This window comes from Pollachius pollachius (genome assembly GCF_949987615.1).
Source record: "Pollachius pollachius genome assembly, chromosome: 14".
Classification (NCBI taxonomy): Eukaryota; Metazoa; Chordata; class Actinopteri; order Gadiformes; family Gadidae; genus Pollachius; species Pollachius pollachius.
The window spans coordinates 19,831,416-19,855,886 of NC_136947.1; the positions used below are offsets into that span (position 1 = coordinate 19,831,416).

General features: G+C 43.7%; 1 protein-coding gene across 2 annotated transcripts; it reads left to right on the top strand.

Annotated features, from left to right (window-relative positions):
• Nucleotides 1–7,962: 7,962 nt before the first annotated feature.
• On the top strand, nt 7,963–24,420 carry bcl6ab (BCL6A transcription repressor b). 2 transcript variants are annotated; one of them, XM_079751658.1, is made up of 9 exons: nt 7,963–8,113; nt 16,586–16,757; nt 16,978–17,199; nt 17,289–18,143; nt 18,404–18,534; nt 20,545–20,712; nt 20,859–20,989; nt 21,313–21,450; nt 21,861–24,420. In XM_079751658.1, exons 1-9 carry the CDS (start codon nt 8,089–8,091, stop codon nt 21,996–21,998), a joined length of 1,980 nt encoding a protein of 659 aa, XP_079607784.1. In that variant the 5' UTR covers nt 7,963–8,088; the 3' UTR covers nt 21,999–24,420. The 2 variants fall into 2 exon arrangements, with proteins under 2 accessions (XP_079607784.1, XP_079607783.1); XM_079751657.1 differs by lacking the exon at nt 7,963–8,113 and adding an exon at nt 15,221–15,259.
• Nucleotides 24,421–24,471: the final 51 nt, after the last annotated feature.

Sequence of the window (24,471 nt, forward strand, 5' to 3'; positions counted from 1 at the left end):
TCTTCAACATGAGCCTGAGCCTCCACAAGGTCCCTGTGATATGGAAGATGTCCTGCCTCGTTCCAGTGCCTAAGAAGACGCAGCCCAGTGGTTTCTCGGACTACCGACCGGTGGCACTGTCGTCACATATCATGAAGACCCTGGAGAGACTCGTCTTGGAGCAGCTCAGGCCTATGGTCAGGCCGTACCTGGATCCCCTCCAGTTCGCCTACCAGCCCCAGATTGGAGTTGAGGATGCCATCATCTACCTGCTGAACCGCGTCTACGCCCACCTGGACAAGCCAGGGAGCACTGTGAGGGTCACGTTCTTGGACTTCTCCAGCGCTTTCAATACCATCAGGCCTGCTCTACTGGGTGACAAGCTGACGGCGATGCTGGTGGATCCCCCCCTTGTGTCCTGGATTGTGGATTACCTCATTGGCCGACCAGTACGTGCGCTTGAGGCACTGTGTGTCGGATGCGGTGGTCAGCAACACCGGGGCCCCATAAGGGACTGTCCTCTCTCCTTTCCTCTTCACCCTTTACACTACCAGCTACCAGACAAAGTCTTGCCATCTTCAGAAGTTCTCTGATGACTCTGCTGTCGTTGGTTGTATCAGTAAGAGTGAGGAGGCTGAATACAAGGCTGTGGTGGACAACTTTGTCACATGGTGTGAGCAGAACCACCTGCAGCTCAACACAACTACAACCAAAGAGCTGGTGGTGGATCTGAGAAGATCCAAGAAGACACCAAGTACCCCAGTTTCCATCCTGGGTCATAACGTGGACATCGTTGGACACTACAAATATCTGGGGTGTTCATCGATAACAAACTGGACTGAACTAAGAACACTGAAGTCCTTTACAAGAAGGGACAGAGCCGCCTCTATTTTCTTAGGAGGCTCCGCTCTTTTAACATCTGCCGGACTATGCTGAGGATGTTTTATGAGTCTGTAGTGGCTAGTGCTATTCTGTTTGCTGTTGTGTGCTGGGGCAGCAGACTGAGAGTAGCAGATGCAAACAGACTCAACAAGCTGATCAGGAAGGCCAGTGACGTTGTGGGGGTGGAGCTGGACACTTTGACAGCAGTGTCTGACAGGAGGATGCTGTCGAAGTTGCAGGCGATCCTTCAGTATGCCTCTCACCCTCTCACCAACGCTCTGGTCAAACAGCGGAGCTCCTTCAGTGAGAAACTCATTGCTCCTAAATGCACCACTGAGTGCCACAGGAAGTCATTCCTTCCTGTGGCCATTAAAATCTGAAACTCCTCCCTCTGATAATCTGACAATGAAACAGAATGTAAATATTGTATTATAACCCACTAAGAGATGTCCACTTCTTACTTTACTCTTACTTTTAAATATTGTATTTTATTTATAATTTTCTATTTTATAATCTTATCTTCTATGCTTGTAATTTCTATTTGCACGGAGCACCTGGAACAAAACAATTTCCCCCCGGGGATCAATGAAGTTTTCTGATTCTGATTCTGAGTCTGAAACCCTCCGTTTGTTGTTCCTGCTGTTTGTTTTTGGAGTGTGTGGGTTTTTTGCGATCAACACACCAATTAAACCAATCTTTTATTGGGAAAAGTCAGCTTTATTTATCTTTATTCTTCGGGTTTTGTTCATCACAGTCAGACACGTTCAATAGAAAGAATCGGTATATATTAATCAAAGTAAATAAATTAGGTCAATATCTTAAGCTAAATTATACCCTGTAAATAAACCACAGGCTATCATGTTTTGGGAGGCTTTAAGACCAGACCTAAACCGCTGTTATATAACATCAATTGAAGCTACAAGAGAAAAACAACTAATATTTAAATATATACAGAAACTTAATGGGGGTGAATTTTTTAAAAACTACGATAATGCACAAAAATCTCAGCGTGGTAGGGGCACATCATCGCCACAAGAGGGAAGCAGACGCTAGGATTCTCTTTCTTTCGTCAAGAAAGCTTCATATGCGATGAAGAAAGGTAAACCATCTTTGGCCAGTAGCTATTTAAGCCATTCAGGATGCCTTTGAAGTCTTTAACCGTCTAAAATTAGCTTTAATGTTTAAGAAAACAATGTCAAGGATAAAGTTGACGAGCAGATTTCACGCCCCAACCTCCTTTTGTGATGAAGTGCAGTTAGTTTCCTCGGAGCATAAGCAGAACATAGAGGACTCAGAATGCAAATGTTTGCTTGTATTTATTTATTTCAGCGACCAACCTCACTCTACTTTTCCATTTATAACTATGTTGCTGAACTTTGGTCAGCTTTGTTATGTTTCCATGTTGGCTCTCCCCCTGAAACATGTCAATAGATAGGGTATTAAAGTTGGCGGCATGCTTTTTATATGATCCATAGAGATGTAGTTACTTGTAACTGGTCTGGGTCCCATCAGGTAAACATGGTTATGGAGACTGTAGACGAATGCAGTGTACTAATTGACTAAGAGATCAAACAAACAAATAATAGCTCTAGTATTATTGAGTCAAAACAAAAGGACAACTTCATGTCTCTGCCTGGTCCTGCCTTCAAGATCCATAAGAGTTGTAAAGATATATATAAGATAAGATATATGAGCTCAAGTCGTCAGGAACGGCCACTGGACCTCTCCACCCCACCAGCCTACACCACTATATACCCTGGAGGCCTACTACATCATACATTGCAACCCTTGTATTTTTGTTAAATACTAAATTTCTAGAGCTTTTCAAATCGCACATTGAAATACCGGACATGTTTCAACATTGTGTGAGGTAATTCATTGAATAAATGCCAGGCCATGTAGTTAGCCATGTCTCAATTCTTTATCTGTACGGTAGCAATAAGCCTTCAGATCCCACCGGCCTGCTACTCCACTCAAAGTAATAGCGTATGCTGTCCTCTTTCACCCAACAAGGGTCCTATATGTGGGTCAAATATTACAGGATGATATAATAATAATAATTGAATAATTATATAATAATTTAATAATTTGTTGAAATTCACTTTACATAAGACCGCAATCAATATATCAAATACGTAAATTTGATGTAATAAAATAAAATAAATCTGGTATTTCTGTCTTTCGCAGGTCTGTTATTAGACCTTCCAATAATTGAATATTGCTGAATAATGCTAAAGCTAGCGAGCTAGTCATGTGTATGGGGGAGTCCTTTGGTTGGATACTTCAGAATCAAGCTTATTCTGACTGGTTTATCCAAATGTCCCTAGGTTAACCCTTTAAGTATCCATTCCATTGCATAACTTAATGTTGTTGTGGTTTGTTTTCATACAATTAACATTGATGAATTTAGGATTTGGAACCACTGATTATCCTAACCTATGGAGCCTAGGCTACGCTAGATCCTGATGTATTGAAAGTGCAGGAAACTTTAAATTAACATGTTGGAAAGAGGTTGATTTGGAATTGTTGGAAGCCACTCTCACCCTCTGAATCAACACGCTTGCTGGGATGGGGATGGGGTCATATGCTCTGGTCATATGACGTAGTCCTGTCTTCACCATTCCACAACAGCCTTCATAAAACAGATGTTATTCCTGACCTGACACTTCGTATTGCTAGTTCTCTGTAACTCTAACCCTACTCTACCCTACCCTCCATACTGACGCAAGACACCTCTATCTCTGATAGAGCCATGTGTTATACACTCATTTTATAAATACATTTAAATTTTGTTTATATTTGGATATTGCGGCGAGTGTTTTTCTCTCCGTTGAGTGGTTGACATATTATCCATCATCCATAGTGACCTTGTTTTACGCTGCCTATTTAATAAACACAAAGCATTAATTAAACCAACCAAGTGCATGAAACAATGATGTCCTTTGTTCAAAGAACAACTCTAATTACCATTATTATCATTATAATCATAATGAACGACAATGACATCTGTTTCCAAATGGGCGTGTATGTGTGTGTGTGTGTGTGTGTGTGTGTGTGTGTGTGTGTGTGTGTGTGTGTGTGTGTGCACTGGTGCATGTGTGTTTTGTGTGTCTTCTCTCTCATCCGTGGCCTTGTGCATATTTTTTATTTATTTTTTTGTAACCGGCATTACCTATCTGTGTGTGAGAATAACACAGACCCTCATCTCCATGGGAACTACCAGCGCCTTACCTGTCCACACACACACACACGCACACACGCACACGCACCACACACACACACACACACACACACACACACACACACACACACACACACACACACACACACACACACACACACACACACACACACACACAACTGGGTGGGCATTGTCTTTAGCTTCTGCCGCTTACAAAGAAAAACAAGGGAGTCTGTGTCTGTGGTTGGTTTGTTGGCAGTTTTAAATGTTGTCCACCGAGAATAACTATTTTTGTCCAATCGGATGAGGGCTGCGTTTCTTGAAGGGTGTCTGCTGTGTATATTCAAACAACAAACATGGCAATACTTAAACAAGTCAGGAAGGTGTATGCAAGGGTCGGAAGCACTTGGATGATTTTAACTTTGGTACTAAGTAACTGTATTAGCTACAAGTGGGAATCGTTTGGGGTAATCCAATATTGGCAGACATTATACTTCGCTCCATTTTTTCCCATGACCTGTATCTTATCCTTGAGTATTGGTTTGATTAAATGGTGCATGCACACGTGGTACACCCTTTCATTTTTCATAACATGTTTTTCCATTGCTGACATTACTACTGAAGTAGGCTGCTGCTGCGAGGCCAACTCAGACTGGATGTTCCACACAGAGGCTCGACCGACAGGTTTATGAGTAACAGTGGAATGCGTCTTCACAAATAGCAGGGTCTGGCGATGTTGTGTATCGTTTATTTTAAATGAACTACTTTGTGACGTATACCTGAGACGATTTGGTTAACAATTAAACTATGGTCCAAGCATCTAACTCACTTCATTTTCAGTTCATTCAAACTTTTCTTTAGCTATCTTTGTTATTCATGGTAACATTTTATAGGGAAAAAGGGTGTATTTGTATCTGTTTCAGTGCAAGCCCCTCCTCCTAATGGGCGGACTCTAGAACAGTGTAGGATTTAGAATGAAAGCAGTGGTTACGTGTTCCGTATTTCTCTGATTCTCCTTCTTGTGTTCAGTATATTTTGATAGACAACCTGGAGGTCGTATGTGTGTGTCCCCTAAGAGTTATGTGACATTAATATTAATGGTTTACAAACCCCTAGGGTGAAATACCACAACCTCTATATCCTAAAAATTGAATTGAGTCTACAGCATGGTTTATACACATGCACGCACATGTTTGTGTGGTGTGTGGCGTGCATGTCTCCACTCGCATGACTTTCAGGAGGAGACCATAGAAAACAAGTTCAAAATCCTCCTCCATAGAGGCGGGGCCTGGAGCCTGGTTTACTTTGTGCTTCAATGTCACAGATGCAGTAATAACAAAAACGGCCACGCCGCATTCACCGTCACATGCCACAAGACGTGCTCAAGTGTCTAACCTTTTGCCTAACTTTAATACAATCTCTTGGTGAAAGTATTCCACGTTTGAGACGCATGCTTTGAATAACAACATGTGGCCTACATGCTGTACAGCATATATTCCACTGCAAAATATGGACTGTAAGGAGGAATCCAAAGTATTTTACAGAATTGTCAACAATTGCCAAAGGCCAAGATAGAAGACAGTAGCCACATTTATCTAAATTCTTACTTACCCATGGATATGTTCTATAACTTGTAGTAAAATGTTTTACAATAGTTCTGTGTTATAGTACTGTAGCACATTTCCCTCAGAGCTTTATTTGATACATTCTAATAATACTAATTATAACTTATAATTTTGGTTACTTCCTTTTCATTTTCTACAATAGACCACTCGATTGCCTTTTGCAAGTTTACCAGTGGATGAACCTGATGAACAAGTTTAATCTAATTCCAACATGACTCAAATGCATAGGATGGATAATAGATAATGAGATATTTCAATTAAAACACGCAGTGAATGACTGATCTTACCCGAAAATAGATTAAGAAAGACAAGAATGAATTTTCCCGGATAATGATCTGAAAGTATTGGAGAGGATTGAAATGAATCGTAATGTTTCCATTGAACTGAGGAACTGAGCAGACCCGGGGAACGGGCTCTCTGGTTTTGTCACAGCTGGAGATCTCTCGCTGCACACTGCAGTCATGTGGACGTAATCTGTCTGTTTTCTCCTGTTCTAGAAAATATGGTCAACCCCTTTCTTTTAAAAGAAAGAAATGGGTTTTATCCACGCAGAATGCCGACACGAGAAGTTTAAGCACACATGGGTCAGACTGCATAAAGTACTATAACCAAGGTCATTAAATGCTAGGTACACCATTCTAAGCAACAGGGTTAGGGTTACTAACCATATATATATATATATATATATATAAATCTATATTGTTATCTAATAATTATTATTATTATAACAAGGGGGAAAATTATAATGTTATCAACATTATTTTTTTTAATCTCTCATTTTGTGGACGATTCAATGTGGCTCAGTTTGATTCAACTGAAATCAAGTGTGCGATTGTCTTTTATCCACGCAGAATGCCGACACGAGAAGTTTAAGCACACGTGAGTCAGACTACATAAAGTATTATAACCAAGGTCATAAAATGCTAGGTACACCATTCTAAGCAACAGCGAGAATATTCTTGCGGCGACTGTATCTATAGCTGATTGTTGACTTATCTCCCCTTGTGATGGCGCACTTAGTGGAACAAGGAGGACAATGTGCATTATGCAAACCGTTTAGCCACAATAAATACACGCTGGGGTCAATCATTTCCCAAGGTAACGCAACAATGGCTATACGGGCATCAGACTGGCCGTGCGGCTCCCCCATGCATTGGACCCGATGTGTCCACAACAACAGCTAATGAGCGAGAGGACATATAGCAATAAACAGACTGTAATGGGCTGTGGAGCTGCCATTAGCGGCCGGGGGCAGGGGCTCCATTCATGCGTCTCTCAGTACACTGTGTTCTTGACTCATCTGATTAACAGGCAGAGCCCAGCGCAAAGGATAAACTGTAATTGAATGGCAGACAAACAGTATGAGGCTATCTCCTTCGCCTCGCTGTGTCGTCGCCAGATACTTCTTCACTATTCCACCGATTTATCCCCCTGTTCCCTTCGCTAGCATCGACCCGCTCCGGATGTACACTCTCACACGTGCAATCTAACACACACTTCGACACTTTGAAACACACACACACAAACACACCATACACACACACACACTGACTTACACTCTGATTTACAGACACACACACACACACACACACACACACACACACACACACACACACACACACACACACACACACACACACACACGCACACACACACAAACACATTCACAAACACATTCAAAAACAGACATTAACTCTGTTTCACAGGTGTATCTCTTAATCCATCGTGCTGGCAGAGAGACACTATGAAGACTGTCTCCACTAAGTTTCTCTCTCTCATGTGAGCAAGTAGCTCATAATTTTACCACAAAGCTTACGTAATGCTTTCATGAATGTGTTCCTTCCTGGCCTCCTTTTCTGGTTCCTTGCCTCCTTTCCTCTTTTCTTGGTTCCTTCCTTTCTGTTTGCTTGCGTGCCCACCTCACCATCTACATTCCTATTTGTGTGTGTGTGTGTGCGTGTGTGTGTGTGTGTGTGTGTCTATCTGTCTGTCAATCTTTTCCTGTGTTAGTGTGTGTGTGTGTGTGTGTGTGTGTGTGGGGGGGTGTCGTACTCCCTGGTTTCCTGTATGTTTCAATGTTTGATCTGTGAGTGTGAGTGTGTGTAGGCGTTGCTTGTCTGCATGCATCTTTGTGTCTGTGAGTGTGCTTTTCCTGTTGGGGGATTGTGTGTGTGGGGGGTGTGTGTGTGTGTGTGTGTGTTTGTGTGTGTGCATGTCTCTGTCTGTCTGTCTGTGTGCTTGTGTGTGGGTCTGTTGTGTATGTATGTGTGTGTGTGTGTGTGTGTGTGTGTGTGTATGTGGTTGTGTATTTGTGTGTGTGTTTGTGTGTGAGTCTGTCTGTCTGTCTGTCTATGTGTGTGTGTGTGAGTGTGTGTGTGTGTGTGTGTGTGCGTGTGTTTGTACCTGATTGGACATTGAGATATGAGAGGCATCAGGAGAAATTCAGGTGAGCAGCGGGGAGGTAATATGCCTCTCTCTCTCTCTCTCTTTCTCTCTCTCTCTCTCTCTCTCTCTCTTTCTCTCCCCTTTTCTCTTTTTCTCTCTGTCCCTCTATGTGACTCTCTCTCTAACTTTCCCCTTGGCATCGATCACACAGCGCTGAGGGCTATAATCAATGTCTGTGTGTGTATGTGTTTGCCTGAGTGAGTACAGGTGTGTGTACAACCATCCATTGTGTACAGGTGTCTTTGTATCAGCCTGTGTGTGTGTGTTTGATATCTTGTGTGTGTGTGTGTGTGTGTGTGTTTGTGCGTGTGTGTGTGTGTGTGTGTGTGTGTGTGTGTGTGTGTGTGTGTGTGTGTGTGCCTGTGTCTCAGCAGGTTGTGTTTACGCACGTTTTTCTTCGTAAAGAGTGATTCATCCTTTTCCGCAGAAAGAGAAAATAAATGTTGCTATGGTTCAGGGGTTTTTAATGGCATGTTCCACAGAAGTCTCTGTAGAGGGTCTTTATGCTGGCTCCATCTGTGCTGTTGCTGTACCAGCCTCAGCTCAGACGGACCAGCAGAGGTGCTGAATGGGGGACTGGAAACACATATAGTACATATATTTATAAAGCATTACCTCCCAGCTGTGCAGGATGTGGCGGTTGATGTCAGATTTCCTGTTCGTGTCCTTTAGCTATGCTTCAAAGATCTGGTGAGGCCGTCAACGGTACCTCCGAGATCCTTTGCTCTCAGAAATGTTGCTTTGATTATAACGGCTGAACCACCCGCCTGAGGGTGCTCGGATATGAAGGCCAGGGTCCGAACCCACCCAAAAGCTATGTCGTCCGTCATTAGCAAATACAATTTATTGTTGGCAAATAATATATTTTTGCAAATATTTAAAGGGATCACCACTCCATTAAAGGAACTGTTGAAAACATTTTTAAACTCGTGACCTAAAGTATTTCCTGGGAAAGGCTACTGACACCACTTAGGCAATGACGCTCAATGACCCATTTCTCTGACAGTTGATAATGAAAAGGAAATGAAATTTGTCTGAGTTCGTGTTTTTTCTAAGTTGTTGCACAACCCACTGTCCCCAGTAATGCGACTATGGTTCCCAAGGAAACCGCGGCCATTTCTACAGACATGCTGCACTCCACGTCACTCCTCAACTGACAAAGAAAAAAACCCTAGTTCACTACATTTTAATAACTAAAGCGCATAGGCCGTTGTTCTATTTTAATATAAGTAATGTGTAACCACTGTGGTACTAAAGTGTCTTAAACTTATTCAAACCTAAGCCGAGAATGGAGTTCAAATAGTCAGGCATATTATTTGTTTTAATGCCACGCAACAGACTTTATAGTGGCGATAAAAAATAATTAGGTTTTTGTGGTAATGACTTGAGCTGTGGATGTAGAGCCGACCATTTTGAGTCTACTGCTCCCCTGATCACATCCATTTCTTTTGAAAAATGGAAAAATGTCATCACCATACCCTGATAATATCTATCGCTCCTGTTTATGTGCTCATACGTGATAAGCCTGGTGGTTTGTGGCTTGGATTGTCTTTTAATAGGCCTATTACATTCAAGCAAACAAAATAAAATAGTTTTTATATTTTTTGCCTTTCTTCTTCTGCAAATAATTCAAACAATAAAAACACGTTGACATTCAAAGCAGCTTCGATTGCTCTGACAGAGGATTTGCTTCTTCAACACTAAAACAGAGGTAGGCTAAAGATTATGGATTCCAGTCCATGTTTGTGTTGGCAATGGAATGTGATCTTTCCTTTCACTTGTACCCCCCCCCCCCCCCCCCCCCCCCCCCCCCCCCCAGCTCTCTCCTAGACCACATGTTCACCCGAAACGGCTGGCTCTGAGGAGAAGGTTGCCTCGGGTTCAGGTTCAGACAAACAGCTGTTGCATCTATATTAAATGTTACCATCTTCAAAGCGCATAGATCAATGTGTGCATATGTAAATGAAAGTAGCTTTGCCGGGAAATGTCTAATGTCGATTGTGTGTGTGTGTGCTTGTGTATCTGTGTGTGTGTGTGTGTGTGTGTGGGGGGGGGGGTTGTGGGAATGTGTGTGGGGGTGTCTGTGTGTGTGGGTGTGTGTGTGTGTGTGTGTGTGTGTGTGTGTGTGTGTGCATCTGGCTGAGTTGGTGTTGGGCTAAAACCTTAATGGCGGCCGATAACACCTTATTTACCTAGCGTTCATACTGGTTAGTTGGGTGGAGAGACCTTCTAGAAGCTCTGGGGAAACCATGACAATGCAACAGAAATGCATTCCAAATGGTACTTTGCAAAATAGTGCATCACGTAGTCATGGTTTCCAAGGATTCTAGGTTTCCTTCCCCCTGTTTACCAACATGGCCTTTGGGCTGGGTGAGAAACGTCTATTGTACCACCTCGGACTCAAATGTAACTCACAGTAATCAACAGTGCACCGATGTCCTCCCTGGCTCTTCAACACCTGCCTCAGCTTCCACACAACTGCCTCTTATTAGGTTTCCTCCTGCCTGTCTGCTCGTCACGCAACAGCACCTCGCTGCTAACTGATCCAGACAGTGGTCAACGGGTAGTCATGGAAACCCCCGTCTTGGCGAGGGTTGTCAAACGCGCAGTCCAAGACAAGCGAAACAACCTTGCTGATCCCCCAACCCTCCTCCCTCTCTGCTCCCCTCCCCTCTCCTCTCGTTACATGGCTGCTGCCCAAATAGGTTGAGTCCATGGGTCTGGTGTGAGGTACCGCCCTCTTCACAAGTCCCCGTCACCCCGGAGCGAGACACAGACGCTTGTTTACATCCAGCTCCAGTTACCCACCTAGCCGTGCCAGCTCTTCTCGCTGAACCAAAGCGATGACCCGAAGTGGATATCCTTTATTTTTCTTCAGCCAGATCCATCTTTCTCTGGAAAGAGGTGGGGATGACCGGGGTCACCTCAATGTTTTGGCTTGTCTTCTTCTTTTGAACCCCCGTGGGTGTTTTCCTGTATCAACTGAAACGATAAAAGAAGGCAAAAAACAAATCTGTATTATTTTCCTTTGAATAATTCACTCTTACCTAAACCGGTTTGGCCCTGGTTTGGCCCTGGCTGGCCCTGGCTGGGTTGGGTTATAAAACTGAACTTCTACTGAACAATTCACACTAAACAAAGACAAATGAACGGCAAATGCAAAGGGCTCATGTTTCAAACCACACATTGTATCCAGCAGTCCTACTATGTTATAGCCTAACTTGGATTATAAAACCTGGGTTATAAAACCAAGAATGGCTCGGTCAAGAATATATGAAGCAAATTATAGTGAAACGGCCCTTTTACCCGATCTGGGGTTACGTCCATTAAAATGGTAAGTCATATGTTGGCGCGCGGAATGACGCCATGCCAGAGATGACCGCGCTCAGTACATCAAGTAAAAAAACAATATGGGTTTGCTCTAGACTAGAGCACACACACACACACACACACACACACACACACACACACACACACACACACACACACACACACACACACACACACACACACACACACACACACACACAAACACACACACACACAAACACACACTCACACAACAAATGAAAACCAAAGGTATGGAAATTGTTTAATTCATAGGTCCAGCCAGGGGTCAGCTGATCCCAGTGAAAGTCGAGATGTATTGCCCTTGCATATATCACACATGCACGGGTACAAATATGAACAATCCAGCGAGACCAGCATTAGTGCTAATAGTGAATTTCTCATTTCATGCTTCCTTCTCAAAGCTTTAAGGGAGCATTGTGTTAAAGTGATTTCTGGGTAACCTTCCCTCGACCATCCTATTATTATATTGATATATTTATTCATGTCTTTCACTTGCTTGGGGTGTTTAGTTATTGTCAGGGAAATGAGAAAGAAGTTTCAGTGCACGCCAAGAGTCAGAACCAACAGCCGTTCGTTTAAAAAAATAACAGTTTAATCAAATTCTAATTACAATTTTAAAAGGATAGATATTATTTATTGAAATGTATTTGGGTCACAAATATATTATCTTGTTTCTAATGTTTTAATGCAGGTATTATATAACAATATAATGTAATAAATATTTTTGTTGCATATGTTTATAAAATAATTTATAATGCAAAATAATGAGCCACTATCTCTCTCTCTCACGCACACACACACAACCACACACACACACACACACACACACAGATAAGCATGCACACACACACACAAACACGCACGCACGCACACACACACACTAGAGTCTCCCTTGGGGCACTGGTAAACTGTGTTACGAACAAAACACAGCAACAGAGAACTCACCAAGGTGTCGAAAGGCCCTCTGGTATATTTCCATCTGTAACATATTAACAAGAGGCAGAGAGACCTGTTTGTATCCAGTTCAAGCTGAATGTAATCATTAGATATGTCATTATTCATATTTTTATCATATTGTATTTTCAAGTAGCAAGCCCTAGTCAATTAGTACTAGGTATATAATTGTTTATTAACCTCAAACCAGATTGTTCAGAAAAGGTGCTTGAAAAAGCTAACCCTTTTAGCATGCTAGTGTTCTTCTATGATACAGGTTAAACAGTTCAAAGAGTTGGGTTGACATTATTATGCTTATGTCAACTTTCTGTTGCTATTTATCATAGCCTCAAGGTCTGTTTCAGTGTAGATTGTTCCTATGTTTATGGTTAATTTCACTAGTTGCGGATTACAAGCTTAGGGCCCTTAGCTTTTGCCCAGCATGCTGGAGAACAGAGCGTAGAGGTAGCACAGGTAGCCCAGCTATTGTCCACCACAATTGATTTCCCTCATGTTGCAGTCGGTGGGATAGGGGGACAACCCCAGAGGTTTGTCCTGACGTGGTGTTATGTGATGTCCACCAACATAACCGATATCACATGTTTTAGTCCAACAATGAACTTCTTTGTGCCCACACTGATTTTAAGAGTGTATTATGGGTCGATCCAATGAAGTGTGGCCAAGTAAAGGATATGACTACAGTCTAGATCAGTTGGGGATCCTTATTAAGTCATACCTTTATACAAGTACTATGAGTAAACATTAATAGTACATATACTCACTCACTGACTAAAAAAAGCCCTTCTCACTTTGTTTTATCTGCTGGGACCGGGGCTTGTGTTTCTCCGAGGTTCTTCTTGATATGCGTTGCCTCTGAACCCTGTCAGCCGACCATGTACCCGGGTCATGTTTTAGGAAAGGCATGTTGACATTTGCATGCGTATGGACTTATAGGTCAGGCCAGTTCATGAGAGGGGGGAGGTAGATTATGACACAGAAACACATAGCTAAATACAAAACACTCAAATCCAAAGAAGAGTGTTGGTCTTAGGTTCAATACTCCAGGGCCCATAATGCCTGAAAGACTTGAGATATTTTTCTTTAATATGGTAATTATAAATCATTGACTCATGTTAATGTAATTTGTGGTACACTGTAAATTACTTTTTATAAAGATTCTAAAAAACCCTAGTAGTAATTAAGAATAATACATCTTAACGTTGACCTTTCTACTTGACATAAAGTCTCTATAAACTCTCTCTATAAACTGAATAAGCTGGACCGTCTTTGTATAAATATGTTTGTGTGTCTTTAAAATGCTGATCTCTGGGCTTACCGGTAACTTGTCTGTAGCTAATTAACCTTTAATGCATTAGTTAGGATTGTTAAATTTGCTAGGTTTGATATGTCAGGTTCAGGTGCATAAAAATAAAAATAAAAAGACAGCAACAATCGACCTCTGCCTTCACACTAACAAAATGGCTTTCCCTCTCTCAGTGGAAAATACCAGCGAGATAAGAAATAACATGGCCCACATCAATACTAAGCCATACAAATTTTGTTAATCAGCCACAATTGTGCTTTCTGATGTAATTGGGTCATTAAGTATCAAGTCTTGTTTGGTGGAGTTACTTAGGAGATGAACAAAACAACAGGTGAAGAGAAAATAAGAGTAAAGCAGGAGGAACTACAAATAGACCTTTTAGTTGCCATGGCCACCTGCACTGCTGTTATTTAAACCTGTCAAACTGGAATGGTGAAGCAGATGTTTTCATTTGCAAAGGTCTGCACCAAAGAGTTTGACTTATCTCCTCCCGAACGGTTGCCTTAGTTTGTATAGTTCGCCTGGAATGCCCCTCTGTGTTGGTTGACAGCTATAATTTAATATTATTAGATGGATGCCAAACAATGTCAACTTTGTTGTCCAGTCTCTTAAAGACATGGCCAGGGCTGTGTCTTTAGCAACAGCAAGCTGCAGAGAAAGATTTTTTTTTGTAATTAAATCAAATCCAACCACAAACTGTTTAGTTCGGTGTAAATTGGAAGACAATGTCATCTTCTTTTTGATCCTTTGCCCACGAAACAGAAGCAAAACATCTCGAAAAATTTAATAGCACTTAAGTAAAAAGTTAAACTTCTAGTCCTGGTCTTGATGGTGTTCAGAGCGTCAACAAGCGTCGATTGTTTTATTAGAACAAAAAGGCATTTTCTATGATTACTTGTTTATAAAGATCCCATGAGCCAGAGCGAAATGCAACCACGGCTAATACGAGAAAACACCCCGAATCACAGCTATGATTCACTATGTGTAGACTGCGTCCAAAACTTCCAATAATAAACAATCAAATACACATATATCCGGGAAAACCCTGCTAATCCATAGCATGAAACGGAGAGGAAAAAATAATGAATCAAGGAAATTCTTAATAAATAGAGAGCCAGTGAAAAACATCGATAAGGTTGATTGGCCTCAACACATATTTTCTCATAGTAAGGTAATATATACATACTCCTAGAGTACCTCGTAAGCTCTACTTTGGGATCAGATGACCTTGCATTTGGCTCGTTCCATCTATGGGGGAGTCCAATACTTTTTGACTCTATGAACATAACAATTGTTACCTTCATATTCACATTAATATATACAATGCAATATTATCGCAATCATATAAATCATTCCCATGCATTCATCAATATTTACGATTTATTCTTTATGCAATGCCACAATCAACCAAAAGGGACTCCCCCCTCTCTAGGAATGGACTGGTCTTCTGCTGAAATTCCGAGAATTGAACCTTCGTGTTTCTTAGAACTGGATTCTCAGAACTGGTGATGCACAAAGTTTCGAGGAACCTTTTACAAGGTGACTTTTTTTCTATTTTTCTCAGTATTATGTGAGGAGACTTATGAACTTGCAGATGCGCATTTGGCTGCGTTGACAGCTCTTGGGCTAGTTTATAAACATTAGAAATATTCAATCTGTTCATGAATATAGGTTAATTTGAGATGGCATAGTTTAACTTCTGAACCTGAGTGTATATTAGGATGTTTAACCCTAGGATGTCTAACGTTGTACTTCTGATTGAGGACGTGCTAGGGAAGTTTCTTATGTCTGCAGTGTTAGGCTCTTAAAAGCTATATGTTAGGATCTATTTACAGGACGGAGTTCCTCATCTCTTGCACTGCCGCGCAATATTTTATCCGGACAGATTATTATACGGATTGCCTTTAATTGGCATGCACATCCTATTTCCAGTATTGATTTAATTTTCCTATGTTTGCATTGCCGATTTATTATTGAACTATTATGACGTTTTTTCCCGCTTTGCAGAGCCAGACTAGTGTAATGTTAGGTGCTTGTTACAGTAGCCTGCTCATCTGCTAATGCTAAACTTCTAGTGTGTAAGTGAAGGCCACGCGTAAAAATACAGCATGAGCCCGAGAAGGAAACAAGATCTCACCAATCTGGCTCATATTTTACATTTCAGATATAAATAACGTGTTACTCTCGTGTGTCAGTAGCGTTGAACGCTAAAGGATAAATAAGGTGTGCTGTGCTCGTATCGCGGAACAGGAAACCTGCGGGTCGACTGGCCACAGATATCTGCTCCGGGACGGAATGTGCTCAAAGCGAAACACACTGGTGGCATACTGGTTAGAACAACACCGGGCAGAAAGCTGCAGATCCGCTTGATCGAGTGATCTCTGGACACTGACAGCCCAATCATTACCAGCCTTATAATAATGTATAATAATGTACACACGGGGATTCTCAAGTTCAAAGCAACGTCGAGTTTTCCCTTCGTAGGAAAACATGTTATCGTTTGAGTTGTGCAGCTGTGGGCGCACTGAGAAAATGGTTCGCAAACAAGATATGATTTTTAAAAACCTAATCCTGATAACAAAGCTACTATGTTGGTGTTGGCGTTTTCTTTTTGATATTCTACTCAGAAAAATAAAGTTTTTCTGAGTGCTCCGCTTCACTGCCGTTTTTGCCTTCACAACACTGACCTCTATCGGTCACATGAGTTCATAACACGTTCTGAACGCTGTTAAAAATACAACTGTATAATCCCAATTAAATATGTTCCCATGATTTGGTTAAGCTCTTGTGCCCAGGAAGGCCGGTATAGCTTGGAGGATATGGATTTACTAACATTTCCATGGTTCTCATACCATTCTCCTCCAGATTGCGACGGCATGGCCACCACAGCTGATGGCTGCATACAGTTCACACGACACGCGGGGGACGTCCTCCTCAACCTCAACCGCCTCCGCAGCCGCAACATCCTGACAGACGTCACCATCCAGGTGGACGGACAGCGCTTCAGTACGCACAAGACCATCCTGGTGGCATGCAGGTGCGCTCTATCACATACTCATGGTTGTTTTTTATCAGCTGTTCATGGTAGTAATTATGATTTTATCAACTTTAACTGTCATAGCACCACTATAGGAATCAGTTGCATATTTGAGGAAATAAAACTAAAATGGTCGTCTCTGGGAAATCATGCTAAGTTGATAAGAGCACAGTTGAAGATTCTTAATGTTGTGTGTCTAATCCCCCTTTCGTGCTGTTAGTGGGCTCTTCTACTCTATCTTCATGGACCCTGAGAAGGCGGACCTCAGTGTGGTCACCTTGGACCACAAAGTGGACCCCACAGGCTTCTCCATCCTGCTCGACTTCATGTACACGTCCAGCATCAACCTGAATGAGGACCTAGTGGAGGCCACCATGAGCACAGCCCTCTACCTCCAGATGGAGCATGTGGTGGACACCTGCCAGAGGTTCATCGAGTCCAGGTAACAAACTTCGCCATGGTGCTCATACACCATGTGTAAACACACATCATCGTCATTGATAATTGTATTAATTTAAAATGTGTCTCCAGGAAACTGCAGAGTTCTCTGAAGATGCAGTTTGACGGCGAGGTGGGTGGCTCTGGCCGTCTGTCTGCGGAGGATGTCTGGGCACTGCGGCCCCTCGGCGAGACGGAGACCAACCTGCGCTCCAGCCACACGGTGTCCCCCCTGCAGGGCGTGGCCACCGCCGCCTACGTCCCGAGCGTGGTCAGCGGCATCAACACCTCGGGCTCCTACCACGTCTACGCCGGGCCGCCCTGCGCCGCTGTCCTAGGCCGGCAGCAGCAGGCGGAGACGCGCCTCCTTAGCGGCCTCCCGCCAGTGGGGGTCTCGTCCCAGACGCCCTGCCCCCCCTCGCCGCCCAGCGCCAACGTCCCCGTGGCCCCGCCCACGCCGAGCTCCACCCACCACGGCGAGGCCAGCCTGAGGAGGAGCGCAGCGGTGGCCAAGGAGGAGCCCGGCTCGGTCCAGTGCCCGCTGGCGCCGCCCACTCCGGGCTTCGGGAAGGGCGTGATCTGCAGCCCGCAGAGCCCACTGCGCTCGGACGGCCACCCCAACTCCCCCACCGAGTCCAGCAGCAGCAGGAACGCCAGCCTCGGCCTCAAGAGGCCCTTGGCGGGCGGGGAGGACACCGCCGCCGCCACCAAGGCCCGCAACTGGAAGAAGTACCGCTTCATCGTCATGAACCAGGCGGCCGATGGCGCCGAGTGCGGGGCAGAGGGCTCCGGCGGCAGCAGAGAGTTCTTCGGGACGTCGAGCCACTACCAGAGCGGGCAGTTGGACACCAGCGGCGAGGGGGCGGCCGGAGAGGCGGGGCCAGATGACCGGGGGTTCCCCGTGTCGCCCATGGCTTGCCGCGCTGAAAGCAGCTGCCGGGACAGCAGGTGAGGCTGCTGAGCTGATGTGCGCTGTGGCCAATCGGCGCACATGTGCGCTGTGGACCGTCATGTCCGCATCAATCACACTCATTGAGATTAAAATCTATTGTTCAAGAGCGCCCTAGTCACTGAAGCAGCATAATGAATAGACCCAGTTAGTTTTGGAAGTGAACAGAGACCCTGCCTGCTGGCCCAGTATAAATGAATCCTAGTGTCTGGGGAATGTAATGCAATGTGTGGCGGTCTCTGTGTTTCCGCTCCTTCAGCCACCTGAGATGCTCGTCATGTGGTTACGACAGCCCCCAGGGGGTCGGGGACATGGAGCCCTACTCCCCCGGCTCCTACAGCAGTGAGGACAACAACAAGGTCCTCTCTGAGAACTACCACTCCAGCTCTGGTGAGGCTTTCTTCCACTGCAGTGCAGAGCCTCCCTGTGTTCAGGAGGAAATGTAACGACCTCAAAAGCACGCCCACCGATTTGAACTGTTGATGAAGTCTGTTATCGTAATTACGCGAATACAGACCGCATCATACGTTAACGCACATACTAACAACTAAGGCTTGATTAAAACAAACCTGTACCAGGCCACACACGTGTAAAGGCCCCAGTAACAAGTGCCCAATAAAATCATATCCGAGGCCCCACGTGTTGCTGAAACTGCTGCAAAGACTCAAAGACACTCTTTCAATTTGAACTTTATTTCACGTAATTTTGCATTGAAAAGCCGCAGCATAACAAATCAATGAGTCTGTGAAAGCCTTTGGATCACTGATGTTTATGTCTAAAGGTACGGCCACACTGAACGCGTTACGCGCGCAACGCGCCTAACCTGATGCTTGATCATTGTGTGTCACAAAAATGGTTCAACGCGCCGCGCCTAACGTGCCTAACGCACCTAACGCGCCTAACGTGCCTTACGCAGCTAGATGAGCCCGCCCAGCGGAGGTGTCTTGCTTCGCCCTGAAGGGGCTTATTTTCGATAATGACCGGCGACGTTCTATACATTATCCCGCTTATTACTCGGCTTCTTGCCAAAACGAAGAAATAACTTCACATGGTGTGTCTTTTTACAATTTATTCGTTACCAGCATTCGTAGTGTTGATTAGCAGGGAAATAGTCCGTCAAAGACGTTGACGTCACTTAGCAACCGAAGACGCTGGGGTTGACAAGTTACCGGACTACTACTCATGCAAGTGAACGGAGCGTTTCACGGCGTAGAGAAGACCCGTGTAATAAAGGCCTATAATCAAGGGCGTAGGAACCGGGGGGGACGGAGAGGACGTGTCCCCTCCAATATTGGAGACAGGCGCATTTGTCCCACCTAAAAATTATACCGGGGGGAGAAAAATATTTTATTTTATTTTGAAAGCGCAACACAGCGTCTTGTCACCGCTTCTTATTCTACAAAAACTGGATGATTGAGCGTGCAATTAAAGAATTGATTTGATATTCATCAGTTCATTACTGCCATTCAAAATGTGTTTTCCTTTACATTTATAAATTTATCTTTTTAGTAGAATAAAATATATTTGTGAATTTTTTCAGTGTAGTTCATTTATGACATATTTCTGTACAAACCATTAACGGATCTGTCAGGTTTCCGATATGTGTCCCTCCCAATGTTAAACTCATTCCTACGCCCCTGCCTATAATATTTCTGTTTATGGCATAGATTTCTCCTCAGATTAGGCCAATAAAGCATTGATAAAAAAAAACAACACAAATGCTCGATCAAAGGCCCGGCCCGACCCGGCCCGAGGATAGTGGTGGGAAATATCGGCCCGACCCTGCCCGCGGGTCGGCTCGGGCTCGGGCAGAGAATCTAAACTCTAGTGCATGACATCCTCCGTAGGCGCTCACAGCTGGGTGAGTTTCACCCCTTCCTCAATTTTTCAGCACACACTTAAACGATGATGGTCGTTGAGCTTGACCTGTGACATCGGGTCAAGCTCAACGCTGATTGGCTATCGCGGCTAAGCGTCACGCGTAGGCGCGTCAAAAGTTAAATTTTTTGAACTCCGCGCTGGTCGCGTTGGTGCGTTGGCCGTGTTATTTAGGTGCGTAAAATGCATGCCTAACGCGCTGCTTTATGTGTGTAACGTATCTATGCGCCTAAAACCAATGGTTCCCTATGCAAAAATGCAGATTTTCAACGCCTCTAACACGCGTAACTGAATTGGTGTATATTACCCAATTAGCAGCAGTTATTATTAGACTGGGACTCAACCTGTTTGTGTCGGGGGGGGAATTACCATTAAATGAATATTGTTCGTGTCACAAACTTGGTGTGCATATGTTAAGTCTACAGAACCGTCATTTGTCTGAAAATTTTGCAAACAGGCCGGGGCCTATATTTGCGTAATCACGGTACTAACTGTCTAATGATGCGTTTCTTTTTTGTTCAGAAAACCACACGTTCTTCTGCAACGAGTGTGACTCCAAGTTCACTGAGGCGGACTCCCTGAAGAGCCACATGCTCCAGGACCACAGCGACAAGCCCTACAGGTGTGATTGCTGCCAGGCCGCCTTCCGCTACAAGGGCAACCTGGCCAGCCACAAGACGGTCCACACTGGTAAGGCTCCCACTCTCAGGTGGTGTGTGTGTTATATTGGCTTTAAAATTAAAATATGAACACAAACTCATTTTGCCAACCACTTGACCACTTATGCAATGCAAATGTTTAACTTTTCATGGGTTGTTGGTGTTGACTTTCTGCAGGGGCCAAACCGTACCACTGCAACATCTGTGGTGCGCAGTTCAACCGGCCAGCCAACCTGAAGACCCACACGCGTATCCACTCAGGAGAGAAGCCGTACAAGTGTGAGACCTGCGGCTCACGCTTCGTACAAGTGAGTACAAAGAGCGCTGGTCCAATGACAACAATAACCAAGGGAAACTGTTCTTTGCGTCTTTTTTATCAAACTTTATTTTGGTTATTTGCCTGGTTTCCTCTGCCCTCCTTAAAATGACACTTTCATGGTGTCTATGGTTGACATTGACTAAGTTATTTAAATTCGATCAGTTATTTTGGCAAATCATTGATTTGCTTTCGCCCTTGGTGAAAACCCATTAATAAGCCCAATATAATGATCTGAGAAAGGATTTCAATTTTTTTTATCAGCAAACTTTGAATGAGGTCATTAACAAATGTATGAACTTCATTCCTCCCCAGGTGGCCCACCTCCGCGCTCACGTGCTGATCCACACCGGGGAGAAGCCGTACCCCTGTGTGATCTGTGGCACACACTTCCGCCACCTCCAGACACTCAAGAGCCACATGCGTATCCACACGGGCGAAAAACCCTACCATGTAAGCCTCCCTCTAAGCTCCTCTCTCTCCCTGTAATGCTGTGTGTCAGCTGGTGAAGCCCTTCAGAGCAAATCCCTTATCTGCCCCCTGTGAATCAACTGGCTATCAATAGGGACAAGCTCTTTGCTAACCAGCGCTAATCCTAAAGCAATATACGCTCTGAGAACCTGGCTCAGCCCAGACACTGCAGAGAAACTAAGTTGTTTGCTTTGTTTTTTCCGATCGATCAACTCACAGATATTATTTCCAAGCATGCACAACAAATGCTTCTGTAGTTTCTGTTAGTTCCCCTGTTGGGGCACCTAGCAGACCAAAATACCATGAATGTTAATTGCTGGCTGTAGAACAAATACGACAAACCTTTTTTTTAAATTGACACACAATCCCTCTCCCCTCCCTTCCGTCTGCAGTGTGAGAAATGTGACCTCCACTTCAGACACAAGAGTCAGCTGAGGCTCCACCTGAGGCAGAAACACGGGGCGGTCACCAACACCAAGGCTCCCTACCGCCGGACCCCCCCTGCCTTCGGGGTCTCTGCCTCCTCCTGATCCCCATTACTCCCGCCCCCTGGAAGATGTTCTAACAAAACGGTGGTCTTAGTAATCTACAACTGTGTTGTATTTTCTCTTAAATGTGAACAAGGTGTTTAAAAAAAAAAGGCAAACATATACAGTGGGGCAAAAAAGTATTTAGTCAGCCACCAATTGTGCAAGTTCTCCCACTTAAAAAGATGAGAGAGGCCTGTAATTTTCATCATAGGTATACCTCAGCTATGAGAGACAAAATGAAAAAAGGAAATCTAGAAAATCACATTGTCTGATTTTTAAAGAATTTATTTGCAAATTATGGTTTGCAAATAAGTATTTGGTCAATAACAAAAGGTCATCTCAATACTTTGTTACATGCCCTTTGTTGGCAATGACAGAGGTCAAACGTTTTCTGTAAGTCTTTACAAGGTTTTCACACACTGCTGCTGGTATTTTGGCCCATTCCTCCATGCAGATCTCCTCTAGAGCAGTGATGTTTTTGGGCCACACAGACTTTCAACTCCCTCCAAAGATTTTCTATGGGGTTGAGATCTGGAGACTGGCTAGGCCACTCCAGGACCTTGAAATGCTTCTTACGAAGCCACTCCTTCGTTGCCCGGGCGGTGTGTTTGGGGTCATTGTCATGCTGAAAGACCCAGCCACGTTTCATCTTCAGTGCCCTTGCTGATGGAAGGAGGTTTTCACTCAAAATCTCACGATACATGGCCCCATTCATTCTTTCCGTCACATGGATCAGACGTCCTGGTCCCTTGGCAGAAAAACAGCCCCAAAGCATGGTGTTTCCACCCCCATGCTTCACTGTAGGTATGGTGTTCTTTGGATGCAACTCAGCATTCTTTCTCCTCCAAACACGACGAGTTGAGTTTTTACCAAAAAGTAATATTTTGGTTTCATCTGACCATATGACATTCTCCCAATCCTGTTCTGGATCATCCAAATGCTCTCTAGCAAACTTCAAACGGGCCCGGACATGCACTGGCTTTAGCAGGGGGACACGTCTGGCACTGCAGGATTTGAGTCCCTGGTGGCGTAGTGTGTTAGTGATGGTAGCCTTTGTTACTTTGGTCCCAGCTCTCTGGAGGTCATTCACTAGGTCCCCCCGTGTGGTTCTGGGATTTTTGTTCACCGTTCTTGTGATCATTCTGACCCCACAGGGTGAGATCTTGCGTGGAGCCCCAGATCGAGGGAGATTATTAGTGGTCTTGTATGTATTCCATTTCCTAATAATTGCTCCCACAGTTGATTTCTTCACACCAAGCTGCTTGCCTATTGCAGATTCAGACTTCCCAGCCTGGTGCAGGTCTACAATTGTGTTTCTACTGTCCTTTGACAGCTCTTTGGTCTTGGCCATAGTGGAGTTTGGAGTGTGACTGTTTGAGGTTGTGGACAGGTGTCTTTTATACTGATAAGGAGTTCAAACAGGTGCCATTAATACAGGTAACAAGTGGAGGACAGAGGAGCCTCTTAAAGAAGAAGTTACAGGTCTGTGACAGCCAGAAATCTTGCTGGTTTGTAGGTGACCAAATACTTATTTTCCACCATAATTTGCAAATAAATTCTTAAAAAATCAGAATGTGATTTTCTGGAATTTTTTTTTTCATTTTGTCTCTCATAGCTGAGGTTTACCTATGATGAAAATTACAGTCCTCTCTCGTCTTTTAAAGTGGGAGAACTTGCACAATTGGTGTCTGACTAAATACTTTTTTGCCCCACTGTATCCTATGTTTGCATTTGTTAAAGAAATTCACTCTGTATGGGGTCTTGCAACATTGACCATTGCGAGAAATGTATATGGCTTTCTTTTTCTGTGAGAATGACCAATATTGAATGTACACACGTGGATTGTGGCATTTTGCGTATTTTGTTCGTGTATTTACTGTGCGTGGTCGTTTGGAGGCAGTGTTGCTGTTAAAGGAATGTCATTCCTGATCAAAGTGTGGTGATGCAGTGTTATCTACCCTAAATGCGGAGAGGAGAGGGGACATGCCCTGATTTAGTGCTGAAGGCTGCCTCGTTTCTTGGCTAGCTTATTTTCTGTAAAAGATAATATATATGTCTATCTATATGTGCAGATGCCATCTGCTGGCAGACTTCAGAAGTTTTGTTTTTTTGCAAATGTTCCATGTCTTACAGCGATAGGTATTTCCTTATTTTGTGAGCAAAAAGTACTGTGTACGTTTTCCAGATGTTCTTGTACAAATGCAGTATATTGACAGTGCCTTAAGAGTTGTTGTGTACACGCTTGTCTGGTACTTGTTGTCAAGCTTATTTTAAATAGTGTAAAAAGCTGTAAATACACCAGAGCGCAAGCTAAAACATCCTCAGGAATGTAAGCAGTATCCAATGTATTTGTTTTTAACCAGAGTTTATATAAATGTTTATATAGTTATATATATATATAAAATAAAAGCATTATGAAAAAAGATCTGTTGTGGTACATATCTTTTTCAAAATAGACTAAATGCTCAATAGC